Source organism: Quercus lobata, chromosome 9, assembly GCF_001633185.2.
Source record: "Quercus lobata isolate SW786 chromosome 9, ValleyOak3.0 Primary Assembly, whole genome shotgun sequence".
NCBI classification, from domain to species: Eukaryota; Viridiplantae; Streptophyta; class Magnoliopsida; order Fagales; family Fagaceae; genus Quercus; species Quercus lobata.
Window position 1 is genome coordinate 4,105,988 of NC_044912.1, and position 27,144 is coordinate 4,133,131.

The following is a 27,144-nucleotide window of genomic DNA, read 5'->3' on the forward strand; positions in this document are numbered from 1 at the left end:
GGATCACTATGCAAATAACGTAATTGTTCTTTAAAAAAATGAACATGCCAATTAATGAAGGGGTGCCCAAAATATCAAGACTAGTAATAGCAACTTAATCTGTTACATGCCTTCTCATGAAGTGACTTCATTGGTTCCACTAAGGGGACACCATTGAGGTACAAACTCTATATAACCTCTACAAGGGCGCCACTTGCCTCCCTACCGTAATTGTCCTAGAATCTTTGGAATCCTTCAATAGTGATTTCCTCCAATTATCCTTGCTTGCAAAAGACCAGAACCCCTGGCACTCTAATGACACTCCCGGAAGTTTTGACTGTAGTGAACATCACTGGATAAATGGCTCTGTGATTTCAGTCTCACTAACACTTACTTTGGGCTTGAAATATGAGTAGGCTAATAATATGGGTGTTTCAATGAAGGATAAGGCATGGGTTCTCTGGGTAATTCAAAGAAGCAATAACCAATTAAAGAGAAGGGGAAATTTTAGGAAGCTAAAGGGAAAGCTCTCTGTGTTTCATTGAAAGAGCAAAAATGGGCAAGGCTCTCTTAATCTTGCTCAGCACCAAAATCAAATATTACTGAAAACCCAAGCTCACTTCAACTCAAAGACCCCAAAGGCCTCACTTTTTTCTCATAACCATGGACCCAAGGAAGCTTCTCAAGAGCTAGAAAGAACTGAGGCTCAGCAATGAATAAAGATTATATTTGAGTCCTCACCAAAATCCATTAACAAAATGATTAGCTGAATATCAATAATATGTCAAAATTAAATGTGTATTTTTTTTTTTAATCTTCATATGTATATATATCTGTTGAATTTATAATAGAAGACGATAGTTTATGAAGACTGCGCACTAGTTCTTAAGGCAGACACTTTAAAGTATAAACCAACTAAAATCTAAATATCTCAAATTTACATCTTCGCAACTTATACGGTTGGATTTTTCAATAAGATAAATCAAAATTGTTATTGCTTTGAGCTTTCATAATCACAAAGAATACCTAATGCACATATAAAACTATTATTTTAGTAACCTATCATCCCAAACAGTATTTCCCATTGTGAAAGAAGTTGCCACGTTATCAACAATTAAGCATTGAAATCAACTGTGAAATGGATCACATCATATAAGTTGCAAAGGAACAATCAAGTGAAAATTTCTTTAATGTTATAAGAGATGAATGATGCAAACAAACAGCTAGGCTTCTAGCAGCTACTCAGCTGCATATGGCAGAACTGCAACACCTTCAAAATCTTCCTGCCAGAACATGATTTAGGCAAAACCACTCCATCTGCACCGTCTTTGCCAGTGTTGCTTAACTGTCAGCAACACCAGCTATCCCTCCACAACTGGACACACTTGCCTCGGTACTCTCCTACAGTTACTCTGATCCAAATGTGCATGATAGGCTTGTGCATACCTGGAAAAAAAAAACCTTTACTGAGCATTAACAATTCATATGCCAGCCTGTTTTGCACCCTCAAACATCACTTTGTTGAGGTTGTACCACAAGGCCAACAGATTTATGATACGACCATCTAGAGAACATCACATATTCCTGCTATTGAAAATGTAGATCCTCCATTCACTAAGTCAACAACTGCTTCAAAGAGCAAGGATAAATGCACAAAGTTCTAAGGGTCTAATCTGACCAAAACCATACAGCCCAAGAAAGACTACACTTCAGGAATAAATGATCCAAGTTTTCCTCTTCCTCATAGCATAAGATATAGTTTCACTCACCATGTTTAGGAGTTGTATGAGGCCATATCAGCTTATCAGTAAACCGATATAATAAAACTGAACAATCCTGCATAAAAGGAGTTTTTAGCAATCTATATTACAATTTAACAGGGCACTTACATGTGGCAGCACCCATTTCCATCAAAACTTGACATCAGACACACACATACGATGTAACCTATTAAACTCCTAAATGTTTGGGAAAAAAAAACAAAACAAAAGAAAAAAAGAAAGAAATAAAGAAAGAATAATATAACTATGAAAAAGCAGCAGAAAAAGCTATGTCCGTTCTAAATAAGATTCAAATATTATTGAGGACTCACCAATGCTTCTGCACAAGCATCACATGGAAGAATGAGGTTTATGGTGATTTCCTAACTTTAAAAATAAAAGCAGGACATGGCCAAGGCCATTTAGTAATACTTACCATTCAATATGATATATTAATGTTTGCAAAATGATACTTCTCTCATGGTAAATCACTGATATGACAAATCAAGTCTAACAATCAAGTAATATGTAGCCATTCACAACAATTTTTTGTTTTTGGTGACTGATAAAATGGAAGTATATGATTTTAGCTTTTTAGAATAGCTGTATGAGATATTCTTATTTTGTTGGACAGATCAAACAAAAAAAAAAGAGAAAAGAAAAAAGCCTTTTAAAAGTTCCAAATAAGTAAAACCCCTTTGCATACTTTAACATAAAGCAAACCATAATATATGGAAAGGACAAGAAGGAAATATATACAAATTAGAATTCAAGTTTATTCATTTTGAACTACCTGTCTATCTCTCATGACTTTACTAATGAGCTTGTGTTTATGGACTTCTAAATAAGGACAACCCAGAAGCCTAATTCTGAATGTAAGAAAAAAACATGGGATAGAACAATAAATCAATATACCTTTGGCAGTGAGAGCTTCCAGTGTCGATGTTTACTTGCTTTCCAGCACATGATTTCTACTTCTGTTTAAAACACCAACAAAAAGCTTTGTCTTGCCATTCTTTTTTCGCACAATGAAACCAAAGCAGCACATTAAGAAAAGAGTACAAGATTCAGAGTTTGCCGCCTGTTATCCAAGCTATTGTTCATAAAAAACTTAGGGGCAATGGAAGTGATAGGCTGATACCAGCCTTTCCATTCAAAATTGACATTACAAATATTTTATTAAACTCCTGAATGCCTGAAAAAAAATATACCAGGGGGAAACAAAATAAAGAAAGGAACGAAAAATCTAATTTACAAAAATATATGTCACTTTTAAATGAGATTCAAATATTATTAAGACCTGACCAGTGCCTTTGCACAAGCATTTCAAAAATATATGTCACTTTTCTATTGTATTTTATCTCTCTCAAAGTGAAAGGTTCACACAATTGTTTGAAAGAATTTATTCTTCCTCAAAACATACTGCCAATAATGATGCAGAAAGAGACAATAGAGAATAAAGGATAAAAAAGGGTAAATATTTGGCAATAGGATTACTACTCAAACTGATGAACATGGACATCTTTCCAGTGTTTTTTTGCTTTTTGAATCTATATTTGTTTTATCTCTGTTTCTCCATTACTTTCTTTGGGGCTTGATTTAATTTGGAAACCACTGTGATTTGGAGCTCAGATCAAGCACAAAATTCTTTCTTCAATATTTGTGCTTAATTTGGGTAGAATCTTACTTTAGCCACTTATAGTAAAGAATTAAGAAATCATTTTTGTAATTGAACATGCCTTTGAATAGAAACTAATGTGCTCATATATAATATCTCATCAAAATCTCAAAATTAGCATTTTCTTTGTCCTTTAACATACAGCTAATAATTTGGTTTATAAACAATATGTTTTGTGTAGTTTTTTGGTTGGTATGTATGTCATGTGTTAAAAAAATGCATATATGTTTAGACTTCAATAGGATTTTTCTTTTTTCTTTTTTAGTTAGTATGGTTTATTAGGAGTTGTGAAATTGAATTAACCATCTATTGAATGGATAGTATATAGAGAATATGTGTCTTAAATTAATGAGGTTGAGAAAATTTGTGTTCTAAGGTAGCTTAAACAAAACATAGTTTCTTATCAAACTTTGTGGTCTATATGCATTTATGATTTTTTTTTTTTTAGTTTCTTATCAAGGTTCTAAGATACATTTACTTTGTCCAGTATATAAATGTTGGGGTTGAACGAAATCTACAAAGGTCTATATTCATTCCTCATGAAAGGGACATGATAGGCAAAAAATAAGAAGGGGAAAAAAATTTGGCCGATTGGAAGGTAGCAGGAACAAATCTCACATCATTCAAATTCTTCATTTCTCTGTCTCTCACTTTGTCTCAAAAGGAGGATATTTATTCATCTACCTTAGCTGATGTTGAAAAAATTAGCTGATGTTGAATCAACATCTTCAAGTGGACTTGGTCGGATTGTTTTAGATTTAGATATTTGAATTAGATTTGGTTTTAATTATGGTATTGGGTTTAAAATAAATTCTGTATTGGGTATTTGTATTAGATTTGGTTTTCTTTTAAATAATTGGGTTAAATTAGTTTTTGATATCTGCCTACGGTGTTTGTAATTAGATTTGTAAATGAAGATATGTGTTGGGTGTTTAATACGTGGTGAAAGTGTATTTATATATTATTAAAAAAAAATTATTTCTAACAAATGTAAATAAAAAGGTTCCCGCACATAGTGCGAGTTAAAAGCTAGTGTATATAACTACATTGTTTGTCATTTTTTGATCTTTGTGAGTGATGTTGCCATTAATCTTTTCCCTTTTGTACAAAGTTCATACCTTTCACTAGGACAATGTATGATGAAGATACTGCAAGGCAATGAAAAAGATAAAAAAAAAGAGAGACAATAATCGAAGAGGAAAACTATTAGTATTAAGTTGAAGAGTTGAGAAAAGTTGTAGGAAGCTTCACGATTGGAATTAACTTCCTGGTGGCCAGCATGGATTGAGATCACTAATGCAATTACTAAAAATGGTTGAGATTGATAGTTGCAAAAAAGAAACTTTTTAATCTCAACCATTAATTAAAAAAAGTTAAGAAAAAAATTTGTGAGACAAAGGAAGGTAAATTGCACGAACAATACACTGAAGTCCTGCAATTAAAACAACTGGTTCTATTATCTGTTGTATACTAAGGTTGCGTTTGGATTGGGCGTTTTTTGCCCAATCCGCGTTTGCGTTTTTTTTTTTTTTTTTTTTTTTTTCACGCGATTTTCCCCACAAGCGGCTACTGTTCATGCACTGTTCAATGAACAGTAGCCGCAAACTTTGACTTTTCAAATTTTTTTGGACCAATCACAGCACATCGTGTACTGTTCACGGACCCACAAATTTCACTTTTCAGCAACTTTTTCATTAAAAATGGGTCCCACGATACTATTCACACATTTAAAAATTATTTCGCTACAGTGTTTTTCAGTTTTCAGTTTCAGTTTTCAGTTTTCAGCTGTATCCAAACGCACCCTAAGGTTATATTAAAACTTTATAATAGTAATTTTTTAGGGGTCATCGGCTTTTAAAAAAAAAAAAAAAAAAAAAATATTGGGAAGTGGGACAATAGGTGTAGCTTCATGGTTATCTGCTAAAAGTATGTTGATATTGATTTTTTCCATTTAGAAGTAAAAATCATAGTGTGGACTGCAAAAATGCTTTAGTAGAATTTGATCATCAATACAGGCAGTAGTATTGGGAGAAAACTCTACTTTCCTTGATTGTAGTATTCTACTTTGGCCCACTTCTAGTTCCAGGGAAGATTATCCAATGGAGCGAGGTAAACTCTATGCACTTTCGTGCTCTTTTTGATTTTTGTGTTCACCTCCATGACCCATTTTTCGGAAAGATTATATGATGGGGCATTTATTCTCTAACATGTGAGACATGTGCATGTGTGGATTCTAATCTCGTGAGAGATTACATCACTTGACCAGTTTACAAATAGAGAAAATAGAAGACACATATTGTCATCATGTGAGTGCTTTTTTTGTTTTTTGTTTTTTTTTTTGTTTTGCTGAATGAAAAAAAAGGGGGTCTCTAGTGTGAGCTCATCGACCCCACACCAGGCGATGGCAATTGGTAATACCATGTGTACCACACGGGTCTTGCTGGTGCTATCGCTCAAACCAATCATCTCTAGGTGTTGGGACAAGGATTCCTACCATCAAAACATACCCCTATGTAGTGTCATCACTAGAGTGTGTGACTAGGAAAAAATTCCATTTTATTTTGCTTTTCTATAATATAATATAGAGGCTATTATAAGGAATGGTCAACATAATTTGATTTTTTTTTTCTTTTTTTGGATATAAGAAATTTGTCTCATCAAGCTATTTCATTTTCTATCCATATATGAGACACCTAGAACAAAGTAACATAGCTACGATTTAAGTTCACGAGGGAGAAATTTATAACTATCATACATGTATCAAGAGCTATCGTCCGCTGTTAATGATAGTTCTTTATCATTAGATCAAGACACCAATCGGATTTTGGTGTAGGCAGGAATTGAACCCTAAATCTCTTATTCAACCATCGGAGACTTTACTAGTTGAGGAACCCACATACATGCATTTTTATATACTCACAAACATATGTAAATTTATACGAGCTTACGCGAACAAGCACAACACATGCATTATAATTTTTATATATAATATTTAAGGCCAATTTATATAATAAAATACCACTCATGAGAATATGAAGCAGTATTTATGTTAGCAAACTCATAAAAATATAGTATATCTATTAGATAGTATATAAAAGAGTAAGTTGTATTGTATTTTCTTAGTCAAAATTCCTCTTATAATTCTCAATAATGATTTTTAATAATTCCATGATCATCAATACAGTTTATATCCATTTTTGTTAGACTCATAAAATAATTAAATTATTACAATTTTAAACCATATAGTAACCATTTGTGCGTCTAAACTTTTACTTACCAAATGGCTCCAATCTGACCCTTACAGGTTGGGTTGAGTTGATTTTTAGAACTATTTTGGGTTATGTTAGCTTGGGTGAGAAATTTTTGGACTTGATGAGGTCAATATAGAATAAAAGGTTTCTCAAACCTAAGCCAATCATGTACACGCTTTGTTTTTAGTTTGGTCATATCATTTTACTAAAAGCAATCATTTTATATTTTATAGACTAAACTTTTTTATAGGCTATAAAGTTTAAAGACCAACTATGTATTTAACCCTAGAATCAAAAACAAAATATTTGCTTGTGCAAATTTAGGATATTTCAAATATCATGACTTTTAAATTATATAGAGAATTATTAAGCCTACATTTGAACAAATCGAACTATTGACCAATTAAACTCACTTCCGAATTATTCGGTCCTATTGGGTCTAGTTGGGTCCATTCGGTCTTATTCGGTCTACTTCAGTCTTATTAGGTACATATTGGTCTTATTCGGTCTATTTTGTTGTCTTCGGTCCACTTCGGTTCTATTCAGTACCATTCGGTCTATTCTGTCCACTTTAGTCCTATTTGGTCCACTTCAATCCATTTTGTCCTTTTTGGTTTTCATAAAGCTTGTGTGATAGAAGCGTTAAGGATAGGCTTGCCAAGCAATTCTCAGGAAAAGTTGCTGAATAGTAACTTTTTAGGATAATTTTAGGTGAGTAGCATCTGTTTGAAGTTATTTAGTTATGTAGATTGTTTTTGAAACTTGATTTTAGCAAACTCGAGTTCCAACTCAAAATCGAGTTTAACAAACTTGAGCTCGAACTAGTATAGGTCTAACATGGAATTAAATAAATAAAAAAAAACACATGGAACTCGAGTTTTGCAAACTCGAGTTCCAGACCGTAAAAAATTGGGGTTGTTTGGTAGTGTAACTAGGACAATAGTTTTTAGTGTTTAAACAATATTACACGTATTTTCATACACTTTTTCACCCACATATATTCACAGAACACTAACTGTTTCTTTGCAAGCTTTGTTTTCTTTTCGGTCAAAGTCAGTGCTTCAAATTTCAAAAAGGTTGGGCTTTCATCATTTGCTTTTTAACAAATGAATCCAAATGCGGATTGCAAACCAATGCTTCAAATTTCAAATAGGCTTGACTTTTTTTTGTTGGAACTGGAAGTGAGAATAGTCCACTTCGGTTCTATTCAGTACTGTTCAGTCTATTCTGTCCACTTTGATCCTATTCGGTCCACTTCAGTCCTTTTTGGTTTCCATAAAGCTTGTGTGATAGAAGTGTTAACAATAGGTTTACCAAACAATTCTCATGGTAATAACTTTTTCTATAACGTATTCCGAGTTTCCGACAACACTACCTCTCTCTCTCTGTAACAGCAATTGAATGAAAATGACAACAGTGAAGAAGAAGAAGTTGATGTAATCAGCGCCATGGAGGGGCAAAGAGGAAGCCACAGAAGAGTTCCAAGATGATAACAATTGATGATTCCCTTGCCGAGGTAACTACTAGGTCTCTATTTTGTGGGTTTTTTGTTTCTTTTTTTTTGCTGTTGAGAGAATTCTTGATTACTTGCTTTAAATTGTGTTTCTTCGGTTACCCATTTATTAGTTTCTTGTGATTACTTTCTATTGTTTGTTTAAAGTTCGTGTCTTTGTCATCAGTAGTATACCCTTTTGCAGTGTTGGGGGATTCCTGGTGGTTCTTAATTGTGTTTTTATAGATTTGAGTTGTGTTATATGAGAGGTTGTTAATGTTTTTGTTTAAGGATCATTTGGGAATGTGAGCTCTTACCAGTTGGCAATGCGTTGTAACTCTGTGATATGAGTATGATTCTGAATTAAGGAACTTAAAACCTTAGTATTACCACAACAAACCAAATTATTAGCAGAGGATGAGAACTTCTTCCCATTAGAGAAAACGGATAAACAGAAAAGAAAGAAGAAATCTATTCTATTAGTTAATGAAAACTATAGTCTATAATACAATGGCTGACTGGCTGAGTGCGTGTTGGATCTGCTTTTAGTTTTCATCTTTTTAGCATATTTGCTCATGCACTACTTTTTAAAGTCATTTTTTTTTCTAGGTACAACTGTACTACACTAGAGTTTCAAGTGATAGACGATGGCTAGTCCTGCTGTTTCAAACATTTTCCTTTCATGCATACCTAGTTAGAAGGACAAATTTGATCAAATTGGAGTCTTGACTGTGTATTTGATTGTTAAGTATAGCTGGAAGGTAGTTAAAGCCAAGTTTAGTAGCAATGTCTGATTAGTTTGTACTGCTAATGAAGTCTGATTAGTTTAGTAGTTTAGAAGGTAATTATAACCTACATAATTGGTTCCAAAGCTCAATGTCCTCACTTAAACTTGTGTCAATAAGATCAACAACAGACCTGCCTGCTTGGTTTCTACAATTCCTAGCGTGCAACAGCCAATATACTTTTAAAACCAAATAAATCACACTGTTAGAAAGAGGCCTGAAAAGCATGTCAAAAGCACAAAAGTCATATTGTAAAAACATGCATAATTAAAGAGCAATGCTATTAATGTTACAGGCTGATGAGAAAATCAAGTGATAGCACCCATTTCCATTCAAACTTGACATTATATATATTCTACTAAACTCCTAAATGTCTGAAAAGAAGATGACGGGAGGTAAAAAAGAAAGAAAAGAAAAATCTTACTAATAAATTGCAGAGTAAAAGCATTTGTTGCTTCTAATGATTGAATGCAGACATGTGCCAAAGGCATAAATTAGTCCATAAAAGGTGTAAAGATAACTTCTTCTTCTTCTTCTTCTTTTTGGGTTTGGTTTTATGATACAATAATGTCAGAAGAGTTGGCTAGTAGTAGAGTCCAAAAATGTTTATAAGACTTTGAAGCAAGAGTAGCTAGGGACCCAACATCTACAGTGATTCTCTTATGCACAACATATATAACCACTAGTGTTCTCCAAATTTTATTCACTTGAGGTCTTCAATCAGCATAGCAATTGCCAAGGAACCTTCTTTCTCAAATTATTGAAACAAGTCTGCAAAAACCAAGCTGTATAGCCGGGTATCTGATCAAGCTGCATGCCATTTGGTTGCATATGGAAGAACAACAACAAACTGCCAGCACTGGATTTGGTTACATAACCAAAACCACCCTCCATCTCTGCTAGTGTCCCCCAATAATTAGCCACACCTGGACACTTTTGCCTTGGTACTTTCCTGCAGTTACTCTGATCTTGCTGTTGTGCATTAAAGACTTGTGCATACCTGCAAAGCAAAGCATTAGAACTTCTTAAGCAGATTGTTTTGCACCCTTAAACATCAATCTAGAGAACACCAAATATTCCCATTTTAAAATTTTGGATCCTCTATCCATTGAGCCAACCATTGCTTCAAAGAGCAAGGAGAAATGAATTTAGTTCTAACGCTCAAATCTAATCCAAACAATACAGCCCAAGCAAGAGTGCACTTCAAGAATAAATAATCCTAGTTTTCCTCTTTTTTATTGCATAACACACACTATCACTCACTATGTTTCATTTCACTATTATGTGTTAATGAGTCTTCATGCCAAAACTTCCACACAAAAATTATAAACTTCAAAGGAAGCTTCAATCCCCACAGATGTCTCCATCTAAGAGCTATGACCTTCCCTTGAGAATTCATTACCTAAATTCCCCCTACTTTCAATAATAGCTTAATTATGACCTTATATCAACCATGTGTTACATTGAGGCCATATCAGCTTATCAGTAGTTTCTCACCTTGAGATAGGGGTGGCTAAAAATTGAGCAGCAACTTCAGAGTATCGCTCCCTAACCAAGTCCTGTTTCCAAAGATGAATTTTAAAGATATCTTTAAATACCTATTAAAAGATGCAAATTCTTTTGACTTATCTAAAGAAAACCCCAAATATTATATAAAAATTTTAAAATTTTCAAAACTGAATGACAATGATTATCAAAGTGTAGCATAAATTTAATACATTCAAGAATGTGCGAAAACTTAATTTATAGATATAATACAACAATGATAGCAAGTACAACAGTAGGGCTTACCTAAGCAGGCTACATTCTACATTTTTCAACCTTGTCTACATAGTTGCTTGCCTTCTCAAGTCTGAGTACTGTTAAGACAAATTTGCCTCAGATGTTATGGTCGGTAATATATAATCAAGTTTGTTGTATGGTCAGGTTTCTCTATGTCTACTACTGTCCTTCAATTCTAATTCTTTTTAAGTCTCTTTAACAAGGTCTAATCCAATTAAGTTAGAGATAGGTCATTTGGTTCATTTCAGCATTTGCTTGGTCACAATCTGAAATGGGTATGGACAACTTTCAGTCAATAATTTGATTCATGAAAGTTTTAAAAAGGTGGAAAAACTTTCTAGTACATCAAGGGGCAAAAGCACAAAAGTCTTATGGTATAAACTTATATAATTAAACAGCCGCTTCATATGAAAAGAGTTTTAAATCATTAATCTTATATATATATATATATATATATATATATATATAACCCATTAACAAAAGCTAGAGAGAAGGATGTTACACTTAAGTGGGATTGAAATAAGATGCTTCTACACAAGCATTACATGGGACGGTGACATGAATGATGATTTCCTTTACGTTGCAGAATAAAGCAGCACATAGCTAAGGCCATTTTTTACTACTTACTGTTCAATATTCAATTATTGTAAATCACTGAAGCATCACGGCATGTCTAACAATTGAGCAATATATAGTCATTCATATCACTGTTTTGGTGAAGATAAATTGAAACTAAATGCTTTTAGCTTTGAAGGTTGTCTCCTGTGAGACCTTTTATTTAGTTGGTTATCACACATCTATTTACATGAACAAGCTTAGGTTTCTAATGATGATAGATTAAGCAAAATACCAAAAGCATAACTTATGCTAATGTAGATCCTTTTTTTAGTTGACCCATGGATCAATCAATTATGAACAATGTTGACGTTATTTGGATATGTCAAGAACTTGGTTGAATGATTTGGTCAATGGGGAAATTTTGCATATCCACATTAATTCCTCATAAAAAAGTAAGTTATAATCAAACTCCTAATGTTTGAAATTTTGAACATTCACCACTGCAACTTGATTGTAGAGTTTGTTGCATTATGAGAATTACAATAACAATGTTCTCGAATAGCTAAGACAAATCATTTTAGTAACTTCTATGATTATTATCTTACATTAGAATAAAATTTTCAATCTCCGCCTACACCAAAAACCAATTGGTGTCTTGATTTGATGATAAAGAGTTGCCATCAGGAGCGGACGCTATAGATTGAAACTCTCTAAAAAAAAAAAAAAAAAAAAAAAAAAACAAAACAAGAATAGAAAAATCAGCCGGTCTCTTTATTTGAAAAAAGAGCATTTTCTTTGGTTGAATGTTAGCAGACAACCGTAGAAAACCTTCAACAAGGAAGTTAGATGCCGTGTCTAGCTACACTAATCATTCTAATTGCAATCTATACATGAGTTCATATATATAATGCATATAATATGTAACGACAAATTTAATTAAGTGCAATAATAATGTTTGCAGTGCCATGCATATATTGCTTTTGTAATTTAAACAAAAAAGTTTAAAACGATGCACTAAAATGCAACAAGAGTGCAGAATTTACCTTTCAATCTATTAGCTAGAGTGAAAATCAAAAGCATACAATGGACTGCACTTGTCTTCTTGTCTCTGGGGCATGTGATAGTTTCTCCTCATGAACAAGTCCAACAATCCCACATCAAGGGGGCTGCCAACACAAATCATTGATCCAAAATTACCCTGTCCCTAATCATTTCTTATTTTATAAAACTATGTTTTTTAAAATAAAAAATATAAAAAAAATAATTTTTTGGATTAAATGAGTTGCTTCAAGAATGGGGGTGATTCTTTTACCAATTGTACCGATCCATAAGATTTAATACTATGCATATTAAATTAGCTAGGTGTACTGCAAATGCAATGTTATTTGATCAAGGAAATAGAACAGATGAGAGTTGGAATAAGTGCCAATAATGAAGCTAAAGCACAACTAGCAAAATTATATTTTGAAGTTAAAATTAATGTGTCCAAAGTAAAGGAAAAAAAAGATAACGTAACTACCAATAAAACTTTAATTATGAAGGAAAAACAGTGGCTTACAAAAAACTGAAGAGAAAAAAAAGTTAATTAAGAAAAAAGAAAACAAGCTCAACAGTCTTCAACGATGCAGTTGCTGGAATAAGTGCCAATAGTGAAGCTAAACTGCAGCTAGCAATATACTATTTAGAATTTAAAATAAAATCAAACAGAGTATATGCCAAAAGGAAAGTAAAAAAGATAATGCAGCAGCCGGAAAAACTAAGATTCGTTGACTTACAGATAATCAAGAGAAAAAGTAGGAATTAATTTCCAAATGCATGCACCCTTTATAGTCAACTCATTAACATTGCACTTTAAAGAGGAGAGTTTTGGACAGGCTCGTGTGAAAACCAGATTTTCTTTTCTAAGAACGAGTGATAAGCCTGAAAAGCAAAAAAACATTAAAAAAAAAAAAAAAAAAAAAAAAAAGTCAGCCGCACGGATTAAGAGTAGAGATCAATTTAAAAAGATTGAGAGAGAACAGTCCAAGTACTGAGCTCCTCACCCTGGTCCATAAATTCTGTCATCCTTTCAATCCTTTTTGGGTTTGGTACATCGTTAGAGCTTCTTTCTTCACTAGGTCCAGCCACATCACAGTCATCATGGGTTTGCCTGACTTTATTACTTTCCATTACCATGGTCAAATTGTTGAAACCCTCACGCAGGTCTTTGTTGCTTTCTTTCACTACCACCTTCAAATTGTCTGAATTTAATGGAGATCATAAATAGTGTTATTGTTTTTGCTACTCTGAGCCATAGTTCGGTTGAGTTCTTCTATGTCTCTCTTGTATACCATACGCAACCCGCATTTCTTCACCACCACATCCCAACGACAAAAACCAATGCTAATCTGATTGAATTCATTCGCAACACTTTCCGACAATGATTTTATCTCTTCCTTGTGGTAGAACTGAGGAAGCAAATAAAGAAGCCAAATATGATCCGATAAAACATCAATTTCAATGCCTGGTGCACAAGACATTTCTTTTCCATTGACTATTAACCAACATGAAAGTTTACTGTTTCTGAAACTTTTTTGGGGTGAAGAACAAAATACAACGCAAACTGCAATCCCCATCAACTCATTACACAAATGAGAAGGTTTGTTTATTTTCACAAAATCATCCATACTTCGATCGCTAAACCACTTCGGAATTTCACTTCTAGGAGCAATAATGTCATACATACGACACATGTAAGGCTCCATATCCCCACCTTGAAATTGAGCAGTGCATAAAGCACGATGTTTAGACCTTAACTAGGGAAAGGAGTAGAAGACAGAGAGAGGGGTCTGAAAGTGCTTTCCTATCCCGACCAAAAACATGTCAATGGAGCCTTGATTGTTCACTAAATTACTGCAATTTGAAAGATAGAGTCTTCACAGAGTCTTCGCTCAATTGAAGAATTTGGTTCCAATAGATCTGGTAGCTATTCCAGTGAGGTACAACCATATCCATTAATATAACCAATATTTAATGGAAGCTTTGGCAATGATCGAAGACTCGTGCAATTCTCCACACACATTGATCTTAGAAAAAATAGTTCAACGATACTTTCCGGAAGGCAACCAAAATTATTTCCACTTAGATCTAAATATTTTAAAGAGGATAAGCAACAAATATCATTTGAGATTGCATTGAGATTGCAATCCCTTAGATCCAATTTGGTCAAAGAAGTCAAACCTGATAGAGAAGTTGATGCCAAGCACATCGAATTGGGAATTCTCCGCTTTATTGCACGACAAACTAGATAAAAAATTTTGGAGATAGCATAGGGAGAAAGCATAAGTCTTGTAGCAATTCCACTCTCATTAAGCTCCTCTACAGTTTCAGTCGTCCCCAACTTCTCTAGTTGTTTTTTAAGCTTTGTGCATCTAGAAAGATCGAGATTTTCAAGCGACTTTATATTGAAAAAGGTGTGAGGAAGAGACATAAGATTTTTGCAATCTCTTACACTCAATGAAGCAAGACTAGTCAAATTCCCAATTGATGTGGGTAAGTTTGTAATGGCAGTGCCATTCAAGTAAAACTCTGATACACGTTCCATGTTTTCCCCAAACTCTAGAATTCTTCGTAATTTTGAGCAACCAGAAAAGGTGAGAATATCAAGAGACTTCATTGCAAAATTTTCCTGGAAGATTTATAAGGTTTTTGCAACCTTTTAGATTAAGAGTAATACGACTTTCAAGAAAACCGATTGATGGAAGAACTGTACATAAATTTGTACAATCTTCAAGATCCAATTTTGCAAGAGCTGGGACTTTGCTGAAGTCTGGGGGAGTAAGTCTTAGAGACTTGTTCAAATTGATGAATTTCAAACTCTTAAAAGACTATCAAAAGCCAAAAAAATAAAATAAAAGACATAAAACAATTAACTTCTACAAAGTCTTTTAGATTAATGATACTTCAAAAAGAAGAAGTATAAGGGTTCCTAAATTACCTTTGTTCCTTCACAAAGTTGTTCAATGTAGCTGCAATTCATGCAAAGTTTAACAAGCTCAGTTGACTCAAAACTTGATGGCAAAGATTTTGAAGGGTACTTCCTCCAATCAAGAAATCTTAAGTCATTTGGAAGATGTTTGAGACCATGTTTGAAGTGAACGCTATCAATTATGAGCAATTTTAGATTTTGCATCTTTAAGAAGGCTTCAGGATGCCAATCCACATCTTTCGTAGAGGATAACTCTAGGACCATGGCTTGAACCTTTTTTGTTCCCTAATAATCATGAACAAAAGGAATTATTGGAAAATGTATGATTACCATAACAACTCTAAGTTACACTATGTTGTTGAATTATATAATGAGGTACATGCTCAGGTTCTTTCAATAACCACTTACCATATTTTTTGTCAGCACCTTGTCAATATCTTTATACAACCACAATTTGCTACGCTTCTCAGGGGCTTTAGGAGACTCTTGACGAACTATATCCCGGCCCAGTTCTTGTAATAAATCGTGCATCCACAATTGCTTTTTATACACTTTGATGAGAGATTTATCAATTAGATTATTGAGTCCAATTTCAGCATAAAGCTTAAGATAATATAATATCCCGGCCCAGTTCTTGTAATAAATCGTGCATCCACAATTGCTTTTTATACACTTTGATGAGAGATTTATCAATTAGATTATTGAGTCCAATTTCGGCATAAAGCTTAAGATAATATAATATTTCTATGATTGTTTCTTGATTCTTATGATTAAAGAAACATGCAATATACAAGAAAATTTCCTTCTCTGTTTCTTCTAGTCCATCATAGCTCCATTGAAGCACATTGTTAATTCCCTTCTTAGGATACTCTTTTAGCTTGTCTAATTCACTTTTCCATTCATCTTTACTTTTTTCACACAAAGAGGAACCCAAAATCTCAAGGGCTAAAGGAAGGCCTTGAGAATAATCTACAAAAGCTTGGGATAGCCCCATATAATCAATGTCAGGTCGGTCTTTTTTAAAAGCTTTCAAACTAAAAAGTTGAAGAGCTTCTTTGTTATTCAATGCTTCAATCTCATATATTTCATTTACTTCAGGTGTCACCAACAAACTCCTTTCTCTTGTTGTTATGAGAACTCTACTACCTGGACCAAACCAATTCTTCCTAGCTAACTTCTCCAATTGGTATGAATTATATACATCATCAAGAATAAGAAGAATCTTTTTTTTACGTAAGCTATCCTTGATTAGGAGAACTCCATGATCAACATCCTGTATTTTCATATCTCTACCCATCAAAAGCTCTTCCAAAAGCCTTTTTTGTAACTTAAATAATTTACCTTTCTTAGATTTCTCCCTAACATTAGGAATAAAACTACAAGCTTCAAATTGATTGGAAATCATACCATAAACAACTCTTGCTAGAGTTGTTTTACCCATTCCTCCCATACCCCAAATTCCTATAATGCGAACATCATTTGGCTCTTTAGCTAAAAGTGACTTCAACTTCTCAGCTCGGGAATTTATTCCAAGTAGTTCATCGGGAGCTACTGAGAATGTATAATTCAATTTAATAAATATCTCTTGCACAATTTTTTGGACAACTTCTGCCTCATGGCTGCAAAGAAAGGAGAATAATATGCAGTGAGTCTGACCTACCAAAACAGGACCCAAAATAAAATTTAGTAGACATATGGCATTTAGTGTAGTTGGTTAAAACTGAAATTGGGATGCATAAATGTAATTGAATGCTTCAAGCCAAACTCAAAAGAACTACCCATATATGTTATAGTTCACTTTAACAATACAATTATGGATCATTCCTTGACTCATTTCTTAATTTCCATAGATAATTGTGTTTGAAGAATATTATATTCCTATATTTTACATCTTCAATCATTAATTTGTTTTGCCTCTTTAGATATAGTTTCATATGAATTGAATTGAAGCACTTTATGATCAACAATCAACACCCTATCTGAGCCAAGTCTTTTGATTGGAAATTTCTTTAACGTTACTCATAAGAGATACATGATGCAAAGCTAAAAACCTACGCATCTAGCTGCCACTCGGCTGCATATGGCAGAACTGCAACGCCTTCAAAATTTTCCTGCCAGCACATTATATAGGCAAAACCACTCCATCTGCACCGTCTCTGCCAGTGTCGCTTAACTGTCAACAAGACCAGCTATCCCTCCACAACTGGACACACTCGCCTCGATACTCTCCTACAGTTACTCTAATCCAAATCTGCATGATAGGCTTGCACATACCTGCAAAACAAAGCTTTATTGAGCATTAACTCTTCATAAGCACCTGTTTTGAACCCTCAAACATCACTTTGTTGAGGGTATACCACAAGGCCAACAGAGTTATGATATGACAATCTTGAGAACATCACATATTCCTGCTTATGACATGTAGATCCTCCTTGTTAGGTTCTAAGACTTTAGGTTTAAATGTATTAGAACTTCATTTTGTAATGTTGGCAAACCATGATCAAAACATTTAGTCTTGTTTTAGACTTGCTCAAAGTATTTGTTTGTAAAGTTGGAATCGAGTAATTGCAGAAAATTACTATTGACTTTCTGCAAGGCTCGATTGATCGAAAATTAGACTCGATTGATTGAAGCTCGTGCAGAATGTTTTTCTGCAAAATTTTCCAACTCAGCCCAAGCCCGTTTGACGTGTAGGGTTTTATGTTTTGCCATAAGTATAAAAAGAAAAACCCTAACCACGTTTTTATGTTGTTGTTTATACTGTGTGTGTGAATCTCTTGTGAGATCTAGAGGTATTTGCCTTCACACATACTTAGGATTATCAAGAATCAAGATTATGTCAAGAGCTTGATGATCGGTTCAGTTGCTGTGTAAAGAGCTTAAAGAAACACAAGTGAAAGTACTTGTGGTTGCTGTGAATCCAAGAAAAAAGTAATCCGTGGACTCGGAGCTATTACGTGGTTGTGGTAGTAAGTTTCCTACTCAAGGTAGCAATAGGATGTTAGTGATCTAAGTTGCTATTGTGTAAACTTCAATTTTTTCATAATGGACCTGTTTTGCCTTGACGATAGCTAGGTTAAATCCCCCTCAAGTTTTTTACCGGTTTGGTTTTCCTGAGTTATCATATCGTTGTGTTATTTATTTTCCACACTGTTTCAATGATATGATTTACATATGTTAACCTAAATTTGAATAATTTGACTGAGTAATCACTTGGTTAAATAACTTGGTTAATTAATTTGTGTTTTAAGGGGTCTAAAAACGTACACTCCATTCACTAAGTCAACAATTGCTTCAAAGAGCAGGGATAAATGCACAAAGTTCCAAGGGTCTAATCTGACCAAAACCATACAGCCCAAGCAAAGACTACACCCCAGTAATAAATTATCCAAGTTTTCCTCTTCCTCATTCTTATAAGATACAGTTTCAATAACCATGTTTAGGAGTTATATCATATATGAGGCCATTTCAGCTTATCAGTAACTCCACACCTTGAGATAAGGATAGCTAAAATTTGACAGCCCCTTGTGTAGAGTATAGCTCTCTAACCAGGTCCTGTTTCAAAGTGAAAGTGTATAGATAACTTTAAAATTTTAAATACCTATTAACTGATGCAGCTCGTTTTGACTTCCTTAATGGAATCTTAAAATACTTTTTCTTTTTTTTCATTTTATTGGAAAATATTGACACACAGACATACACACTAGACCAAAAGTCAAGAACATAGAGGCCATAGCACAAAAGTCATATGGTATAAACCGATACAATTCAATAGATAAATCCTGCATAAAAGGAGTTTTTAATCATCTATATTACAAAATAACAAGGCACTTACATGTGGCAGCACCCATTTCCATCAAAACTTGACATCAGATACACATATATAACGTAACCTATTAAACTCTTAAATGTCTGGAAAAAAAAAAAAACAGAGATGATTTTTTTACCAATTGAACGAATCCTCATGATTCACTAATATGCATATTAAATTAGCTAGGAGTATTGCTTTGTGTTTTTTGATTAAGGAAAATTTCCTTTTTTGTTGGTTGTAGTCCATCAAAACTTTTGAAGCACATCGAGAATTCTTCTTTCAGGAAATTCATTGAGCCTATCCAATTCACTTTTCCATTCATCAATGCTTTTTTTGAACAAGAAAGAACCCAAAACTTCAAGGGCCAAAGGAAGCCCCTTACAATAATCTACAAAAGCTTGAGATAGCTTTCCATAATCTTCAGGTGGATGGTCCATTTCAAAAGCTTTCAAACTAAAAAGTTGAAGAGCTTCCTCATGATTCAAGACTTCAGCCTCATATATTTCTTTTACTTCATGCGACACCAACAAATGCTTATCTCTTGTTGTTATCATAACTCTACTACCTGAACCAAACCAACAATTCTCCCCAGCTAACTTCTTCAATTGGTCTAATTCAGTTACATCATCAAGAACAAGAAGAATCTTTTTGTTATGTAACCTACTTTTTATCATGAGAACTCCATTATGATCATTGTGTACCTTCAAATCTCTATCATTCAAAAGTTCCCTCAAAAGTATTTGTTGTATCTTATGTAAACCACATTTTCCAGATTCTTCCCTAACATTAGCGATAAAACAGCAAGCTTCAAATTTATTGGAAATCATACCATAAACAACTCTAGCAAGAGTTGTCTTACCCATTCCTCCTGTCCCCCAAATTCCTATAATGCAAACATCATTTGACTCCATAGCTAAGTGTGACTTCAATTTCTCAACTCGGGTTTTTATTCCTACTAGTCCAACAGTATCTGCTGAGAATGTATTACTCAATTTATTTGATATCTCTTTCACAATGACTTTGATACATTTTGCCTCAGACCTACAAAAAAGAGAGAATAATAAGCTGTGAATCTGAATCTACCAGTGCAGGATATATACATAATATAAATTTAGTAGATATATGGCATTAAGTTTAGTTTGTTAAAACTGAAATTGGGACAAATAGATGTAATTGAATGCTTCTTTTTTATATTATTTTTTATAATAATGTAATTAAACGCTTCGAGCCATAATCCAAAGAGCCAAAATCCAAGGAAAACTACCCATATAGATATTGGGTTACCAACTTACCATCGTTCATTTTTAGCAATACAATTATTAACTGTTCCTTGATTCCTTTCTTAATTTTCATAAATAATTGTGGTTGAAATTTCCTAGATTTTACATCTTCAATCTTTAACATGTTTTATACCTCTTTATGTGTAATTTCATATGAAAAGTTTCCCTACTTCCCAAGATCTTGGCCTTCCAAACTAGAGCTTTAATTTACAGGGAGTAAGGAAGAAAAAGAAAATCTATGAACGGGAGGGAAAACGAGCAGCTGCAGAATATTTAGAAATGAGGAAATTCAATGTCATCATCCAATCCCATTGCTTACGATAGCAATGGTCATTAATAAGTTGAGCAATGTTAGGGACATAATTTTTTTTACATCTTTTGCCACAATTTGCCATGTGACGAGTTATGAGTGGTGAAGGTGTGGACCCACCATTGGACTTCCACCATTCACAACTTGTCATGTGACAAGTTGTGGCAATAGTTGTGGGATTTTTTGTGTCCTTAACATTTTCCTTAATAAGTCTACTAAATCTATCAAAAAAATCATTATAATAAAATATAAAAAATAAAAGAGCCGACTAAATAGCCTTGTTGACCATTAAACAGTGGAATCTTTCTCTTTGTTTATTTGTATTGTACATCAAATCATTAACTGTTTAATTGTTTCAATTGTCGCCCTTAATAAGTTACTGTTAACTACAAATAACAAAAATTGACATAAATTGTGACTTATGCCTGCCTAAAAATATTATTCCATGCAAAATTACAATATATTTGGTACAATATATGAGAGTTTTAGAATTATATAACTATCGGTCATTTAGTTATTGTAACCAAAACATTCACATTAAAATTAGCTATTATTATATAAGCTGATGTCAAAATCACATCAAATCATATATTATAATACTTAAAATTAGGGTTAATTAAACCAACATTCCTTGAGATTTATTGAGATGACACTCGTCCCAACAACATTTATATAAATAACACTCATTCCTTTTGAGGTTTCTATAAATCCAACATGTAAGTCCTACTTTCCTGCTCTAGATGGAAGATGTGCCACAAGACATTACTCATTTACTTTAGGCAATTTAGCCTTGTTTGATTAATGAAGTCCATTTGTCTTCTTCTCAAAAAAGAAAAAAAAAGTCATACTTGATACATCTCCATATTCATTGATGAACCCATATAAGTGTGACCCTTCCTGCTGGGACAATACACAGGACATGACAACTTAAATGTCTTATTTGTGATGTTGAGTTTATTCTTTGCTATTTATATAATGTGAAAAATTTATACATAGCATTTATTTATGTTAAGATCTATAGGACTTTTTTATTTGTTGTATTATTGTAGAAATTTGATTTATGTTATACTTGCTTTAAATAACTCTTTTCATGGTTAGATCCTAAAGAAATTTCACTTCTTCATGAATTTATCTTGAATTAGGATCGTTAGGTTCTAAATATTTAGTCTTAAATGTTTAGGTTCTAAATATGTTGTATGTTGGAAAACTGAGAACAAAAACTAGTATAGAATAAGATCTTAGTGTCTTTGAAGTGGTTTAGACATTGCTCAAGTTGATATAAGTCAAGATTCAAGAACCTACAAGCTCCAGAAAAATGTATTCAGAAACTGAAGAGCTCAACCGATCGAGAGAGACCTTCAACTGATTGAACTGCAATTTGCTAAATTTTAATTGATTTGAAGCACTTTTTTTATTAAAATTTTAGTTTGCCTAATTATATTATTATTTTTTTAAAAATTTCATTAACTCCTTCACTATTTTTTAAATGTAATTAAGTATGGTTCGATTCCAAAGGATAACCATTTCTTCTTCAATCTTTTTTCCCCTCACTTTCCACCATTTAAGATTTTTTTTTTTTTTTTTTGTTGGGTATCTTTTTAATGTGACAAGTTTAAGACTTTAAGCTCATCATATTTCTTCTCCAAAAAAAAAAAAAAAAAAAAAAAAAAAGCTCATCATATTCTGTACTTCAAATTTTGTCATTTACTTTTTAAAATATGAAACCAACAAAAATTCATGTTTTTGCAGGGCTAAAAATGGGCTAGAGATCTATATTTATGCTGTTGTTTGGGTTTAATTTTGTCGTTCGTTGGACTAATTTTTGTTATATGTTTGGGCTCATAATCATACTAGGGGGCCGAGATGAATTTGGGCCAAATACTAAAATCCCATGTAAACATATAGAGTATTCACCTAGTCTTACTTTTATTATATATATTTTTTTTATTCTTTATATTTATATATATCTTTGTGTTCACCTAGTTTTACTTTTATTATATCTTTTTTTCATTCTTTATGTTTAAAGTTTTCTACCATTTCAAAAATTAAAAAAAAAAAAAAAAGTATTCTAAATGAGACAACTTTTTTGACTGGGTGGTACAAGAGACACAAATTGCAGATAAAGTAAAAAAAATAAAAAAGAATAAAAGTTCTAATATACATTTACTTACACACGCTTGAAAGAGTACGATTTTGGTTGAAATGACTTAGGGTCACAGTTATAGTTGCTTGTATAATAAAAAAAAAAGTACTACATTTTAATTAATCAAATCCAAAATTCGTCTGCCGCTTTGTTTGGTTGAAATGACTTGTGTATATATATATTTGTGTTTTTCAATATTTTATAGCATTAGAAAAAATAAGTTAATGAAAATCTATGTTTGGTCAACAGAAAAATTATAGCTTATTTGTAGAAATTATTTTTTACTAAATTTTTTTTGTCTCGTTGGACTAATTTTTGTTATATGTTTGGGCTCAGGATCATACTAGGGGGCCGAGATGAATTTGGGCCGAGTACTAAAATTCCATGTAAACCTATAGAGTATTCACCTAGTCTTACTTTTATTATATATATTTTTTTATTCTTTATATTTATATATATCTGTGTGTTCACCTAGTTTTACTTTTATTATATCTTTTATTATATATTTTTTCATTCTTTATGTTTAAAGTTTTCTACCATTTCAAAAATTAAAAAAAAAAGTTTTCTAAATGATAGCTTTTTTGACTGGGTGGTACAAGAGACACAAATTGCAGATAAAGTAAAAAAAAAAAAAAAGAATAAAAGTTCTAATACACATTTACATCCGCTTGAAAGAGTACGATTTTGGTTGAAATGACTTAGGGTCACAGTTATAGTTGCTTGTATAATAAAAAAAAAGTACTACATTTTAATTAATCCAGCCCAAAATTCGTCTGCTGCTTGTAAATATAGTTTTGTGTGTTTTTTAATATTTTGTAGCATACAAAAAAATAAGTTAATGGACGAAAAATTATAGCTTATTGTAAGGGATTATTTTTCACTAAATATTTTTGAAAAACAACTCTCTCTCATAACAAACAAAATAAAGAAAGTTAAAAAAATTTTTAGATCATTTAAGGTTGTTACCAACATAGAAAAATAAGATAGTATTATAAAAAATACTTTATAAAAATGACTCATTTTTTTAAAAATTATCATTATCAAAACAAACAGAACATATGCCAAGTAATGTAAAAATACATAGTCATTATAGTTACCATGCAAATTTATATTGCCATTATTTATTTTACATTTTATTTTTTATTTTTTCTTTACATATCTCAAAAATGAAAGAAGAGAGGGTATGCTAGTTTTTGAATTCAAAAGAAAGAGAAAAAAATTTAAAAAAATCAAGAAAAATTAATATGAAATGTTTTGTAATAGATAATTTCACATAAGATATTTTAAAAAGTGAGTAGGTAACAAAAAAAAAATAGTAGATCCTTGTACCAAAATAGAATAACTTTTTATACAAGATGTACATGCTTTAAACGTGTGTGTAACAGTGTAAAAAATGCTAGGAAAAAAAACCACGATTTTACCTTTGATGTGGAAGTAAATGCTCGCCGGATAAATTCCCCACTTCTCTCATAGCATCCTTCCATTTCTGGATCTTCTCTCCATCGATACTGTCATTTTCCTGATGTTTTTCAAAGACTTTTTCAAATGGCCCGGTCTGCTTCCGTACGTGGGAGGGATCGACATGGTAAAAGATGGGCACCACTTCAAGTCCCCTATTTTTTTTGCATTCAACAATTTCAGCAAGTTCATCCAAACACCACCTGGAATCGGCATATTTTTCTGAGAAAACAACAATTGCATACTGGGAGTTTTCTATTGCTTGTATGAGCTCAGAAGCAATTTCTTGTCCTAGTTGGAGTTTTTCGCTGTCTCTAAAGGCTTCAATGCCTCTCAATCTAAATGCCTCGTATAAATGGTCTGTAAAGCTATGGCGGGTGTCCTCACCCCGAAAACTGAGAAAAACATCATAGTTCGAACCAGGAATTGAAGAAGAAGATGATGTCAATGATAAAGAAGGTGTTTCGGAGCTAGTGGAAGCCATTGGAAACTTAGTAACAAGCTTTTTTGTGGAAAAGTTACAAAGAAAGTTGCAGAACAAAGAAAATGGAAACCTGGAAAGAGAGTTATCAGAGCTTTATGAGATCTTACTTTCTGTAAGTAGAATGCCCTCTGGCAAGGAACGTAAAGCTAGCTCTATTAGAGAAAATGAGAAGCAGGAAGAAGATGAGAAGCAGAGAAAAAAGATAAGGATGGGAGAATATAAAGGTGGAAGAAGATAAGGGTGAAAGGAAACGTGTGGTTGAAAAAAAACAAAAAAAAAAAAGTTAAAGGTAGAGTGGGATACGTGTCCATGGAAGGAAATTTACCAAATGAAAATTACAACTGACTTAAGAACAATAAATTACCGCAAAAGTTTCAAAACAGATATCAAATTTTTTATTAGATTAGGATTGTCCACAATTAAAAATAAATAATATTGTTTCTCAAAAAAAAAAAATATTATAAAAATATTTGTACATTTTATTTTATTTTTGACCTTTTAAATTAGTGTTATTTTCTTTTAGAAAAAAAAAAAAAAGATTTCGAAGGCTTGCACTTGGCTTAGAACGCAGCGCAGCAAAACTTGGCTTAGAATTAGGGATTTTATTATTGTCAATTTAGTTTCTATTATTTTCGATTAGTAGCAAATTAATTTTTACTTAAAATTGAAAATAACAACAATCAAATTGACAATAACAAAATATAAGGAATCAAATTGACAATAACTTCATCCAAAAAAAAAAATGACAATAACCCTAAACTTTAGTGGCCAAAATGGTATTTTTACCTAATTAATATATTATATACATTTTCATATCGCTTATAAACTCTTTCTACCGTTTACATTAAAAAAAATTTAAAAAAAGGTTCCCATCAATGCTATAAAGGGGAAAAAAAAATGTTTGAGAGTGATGTACTGTTCTTTCTGATTGTGATGAACTGGTGGTGATACCAACTTTTTCTTAATCTTACTTTCTGTAAGTAGAATGCCCTCTGGCAAGGAACGTAAAGCAAGCTCTATTAGAGAAAAAAATATATATATTGTGGGGTTAAAGAAATGATAATTCTCCATGTCACAAAAACTAAAAATGAAACTCTTGCAAGATTCTTAATTTTTCCCCTCCTTATCTTCCATCTACTCTGGACCAAAACTGGCCACAAAAGCTTCACACTCAAATTTGTATATCAACCAAACTATGATTATAGATGTGAAATGGGGAAAAAAACAACAGAAGAATGAAAAACAAAATCTATATTCAATAGATTTGACAAAAAAGTGAATCTTTGTGGAGGCCAAAACCTTAAAGACCCAGACAAGCATATAATATAATCAACGAAATGCTAATAAGCTTTTTGATCCCTGTTGGCTTATTAATCAAGTAAAAATTAGAAGAATCCTAAATATCAAATTAAAACATAAATTGATGGCTTAATTCGATAGTGGTGATGATAAAAGTTTATTCAGCTCCATGCATTCGATAGTTTTCCTAGGAAGTGAAGCTTCAGCCTTCAATCTCAAGTATAAAATTTTTTACAAGGTAATTTATTAGGATGGCAGTGCCATACTAATAATTACAGATAGTTTGATAAGATTAGAATGTGCTGCATAAATTGCTTTAGTGTTACTGGTAACTACAATTATTTTTTTTCCTTTTTTTATATGATAAGAGTTAAGTTTATATTATCAAACTATCAATTTTATATTAATAATTTTTATTTTATCACCAGACATATATAAAAATTGATTTTTATTTTTAGTGTAAATAAAATTTAAATCTAAATTTTTTTATTTAATCACAAAAGAATTACCAATTGATCTAACGTAACCAAAGACATAAACTGTAGACTTGATGACTAGTACAGTCAGTCACATAATTACAGTCAACCAAAGGAGTACAATCTGTACAGGTAGCAGAAATTTAATTATGAAATCTTTTACAAGGTAATTTATCAGTTTGATACTAAGATCTAGAATATATATATATATATATATATATATATATATATGTTGGTAGTTACTTGTTAGTGGTAATTGGGGTCTAAAATAGTGTTTTTTTCGTTAATAATTTTTCACTATACATGCCTTGTGAAACTATAACTTATAAGCGCGCACTAGAATCATGTAAAGTTTGCTTTGATTTTTGAATTAATTTAATGTTCTTAAATTGTTGATAACAATCATTTTTAAATATGAATAGGATAATAATTAATATTTATTATTAAAAATTAGTCAAATAATCATGGCTTTCGGATATTGGTGAATAAGTTAATCCCATTCCTTGCACTTTCCTGAAAAGGCCTTAGATATTTTCTCTTAGAAAAACTCAATACCTTTAACAACCATTCAGAGTTGATTGAGATGAAAGTTCAAACACATATTTTTAATTTTTAAATATTTTTTTATCTA

The 27,144-nt window shown here is 32.3% G+C and overlaps 1 protein-coding gene and 1 long non-coding RNA gene across 11 annotated transcripts in view; both read right to left on the reverse strand.

The window, feature by feature from the left end:
- The window catches only part of LOC115960126 (TMV resistance protein N-like), a 55,364-nt gene extending 30,395 nt beyond the window's left edge, over positions 1-24,969 (reverse strand). For all 10 annotated transcript variants that reach the window (XR_004085093.1, XR_004085088.1, XR_004085090.1 and 7 more), the window contains exon 1: positions 24,218-24,969. Coding sequence is in view for 1 of the 10 variants with exons in the window: in XM_031078844.1 (XP_030934704.1) it covers positions 24,218-24,738 (521 nt within the window). In the remaining 9 variants the exon portion in view is untranslated. The remainder of the gene's footprint in view (positions 1-24,217) is intronic.
- LOC115960129 lies at positions 1,075-3,194 on the reverse strand. Its single transcript, XR_004085096.1, has 3 exons — positions 2,655-3,194; positions 1,749-1,815; positions 1,075-1,425 (listed from the first exon to the last, which is right to left on the reverse strand). It is a non-coding gene; the product is annotated as an uncharacterized LOC115960129 (long non-coding RNA).
- Positions 24,970-27,144: the final 2,175 nt, after the last annotated feature.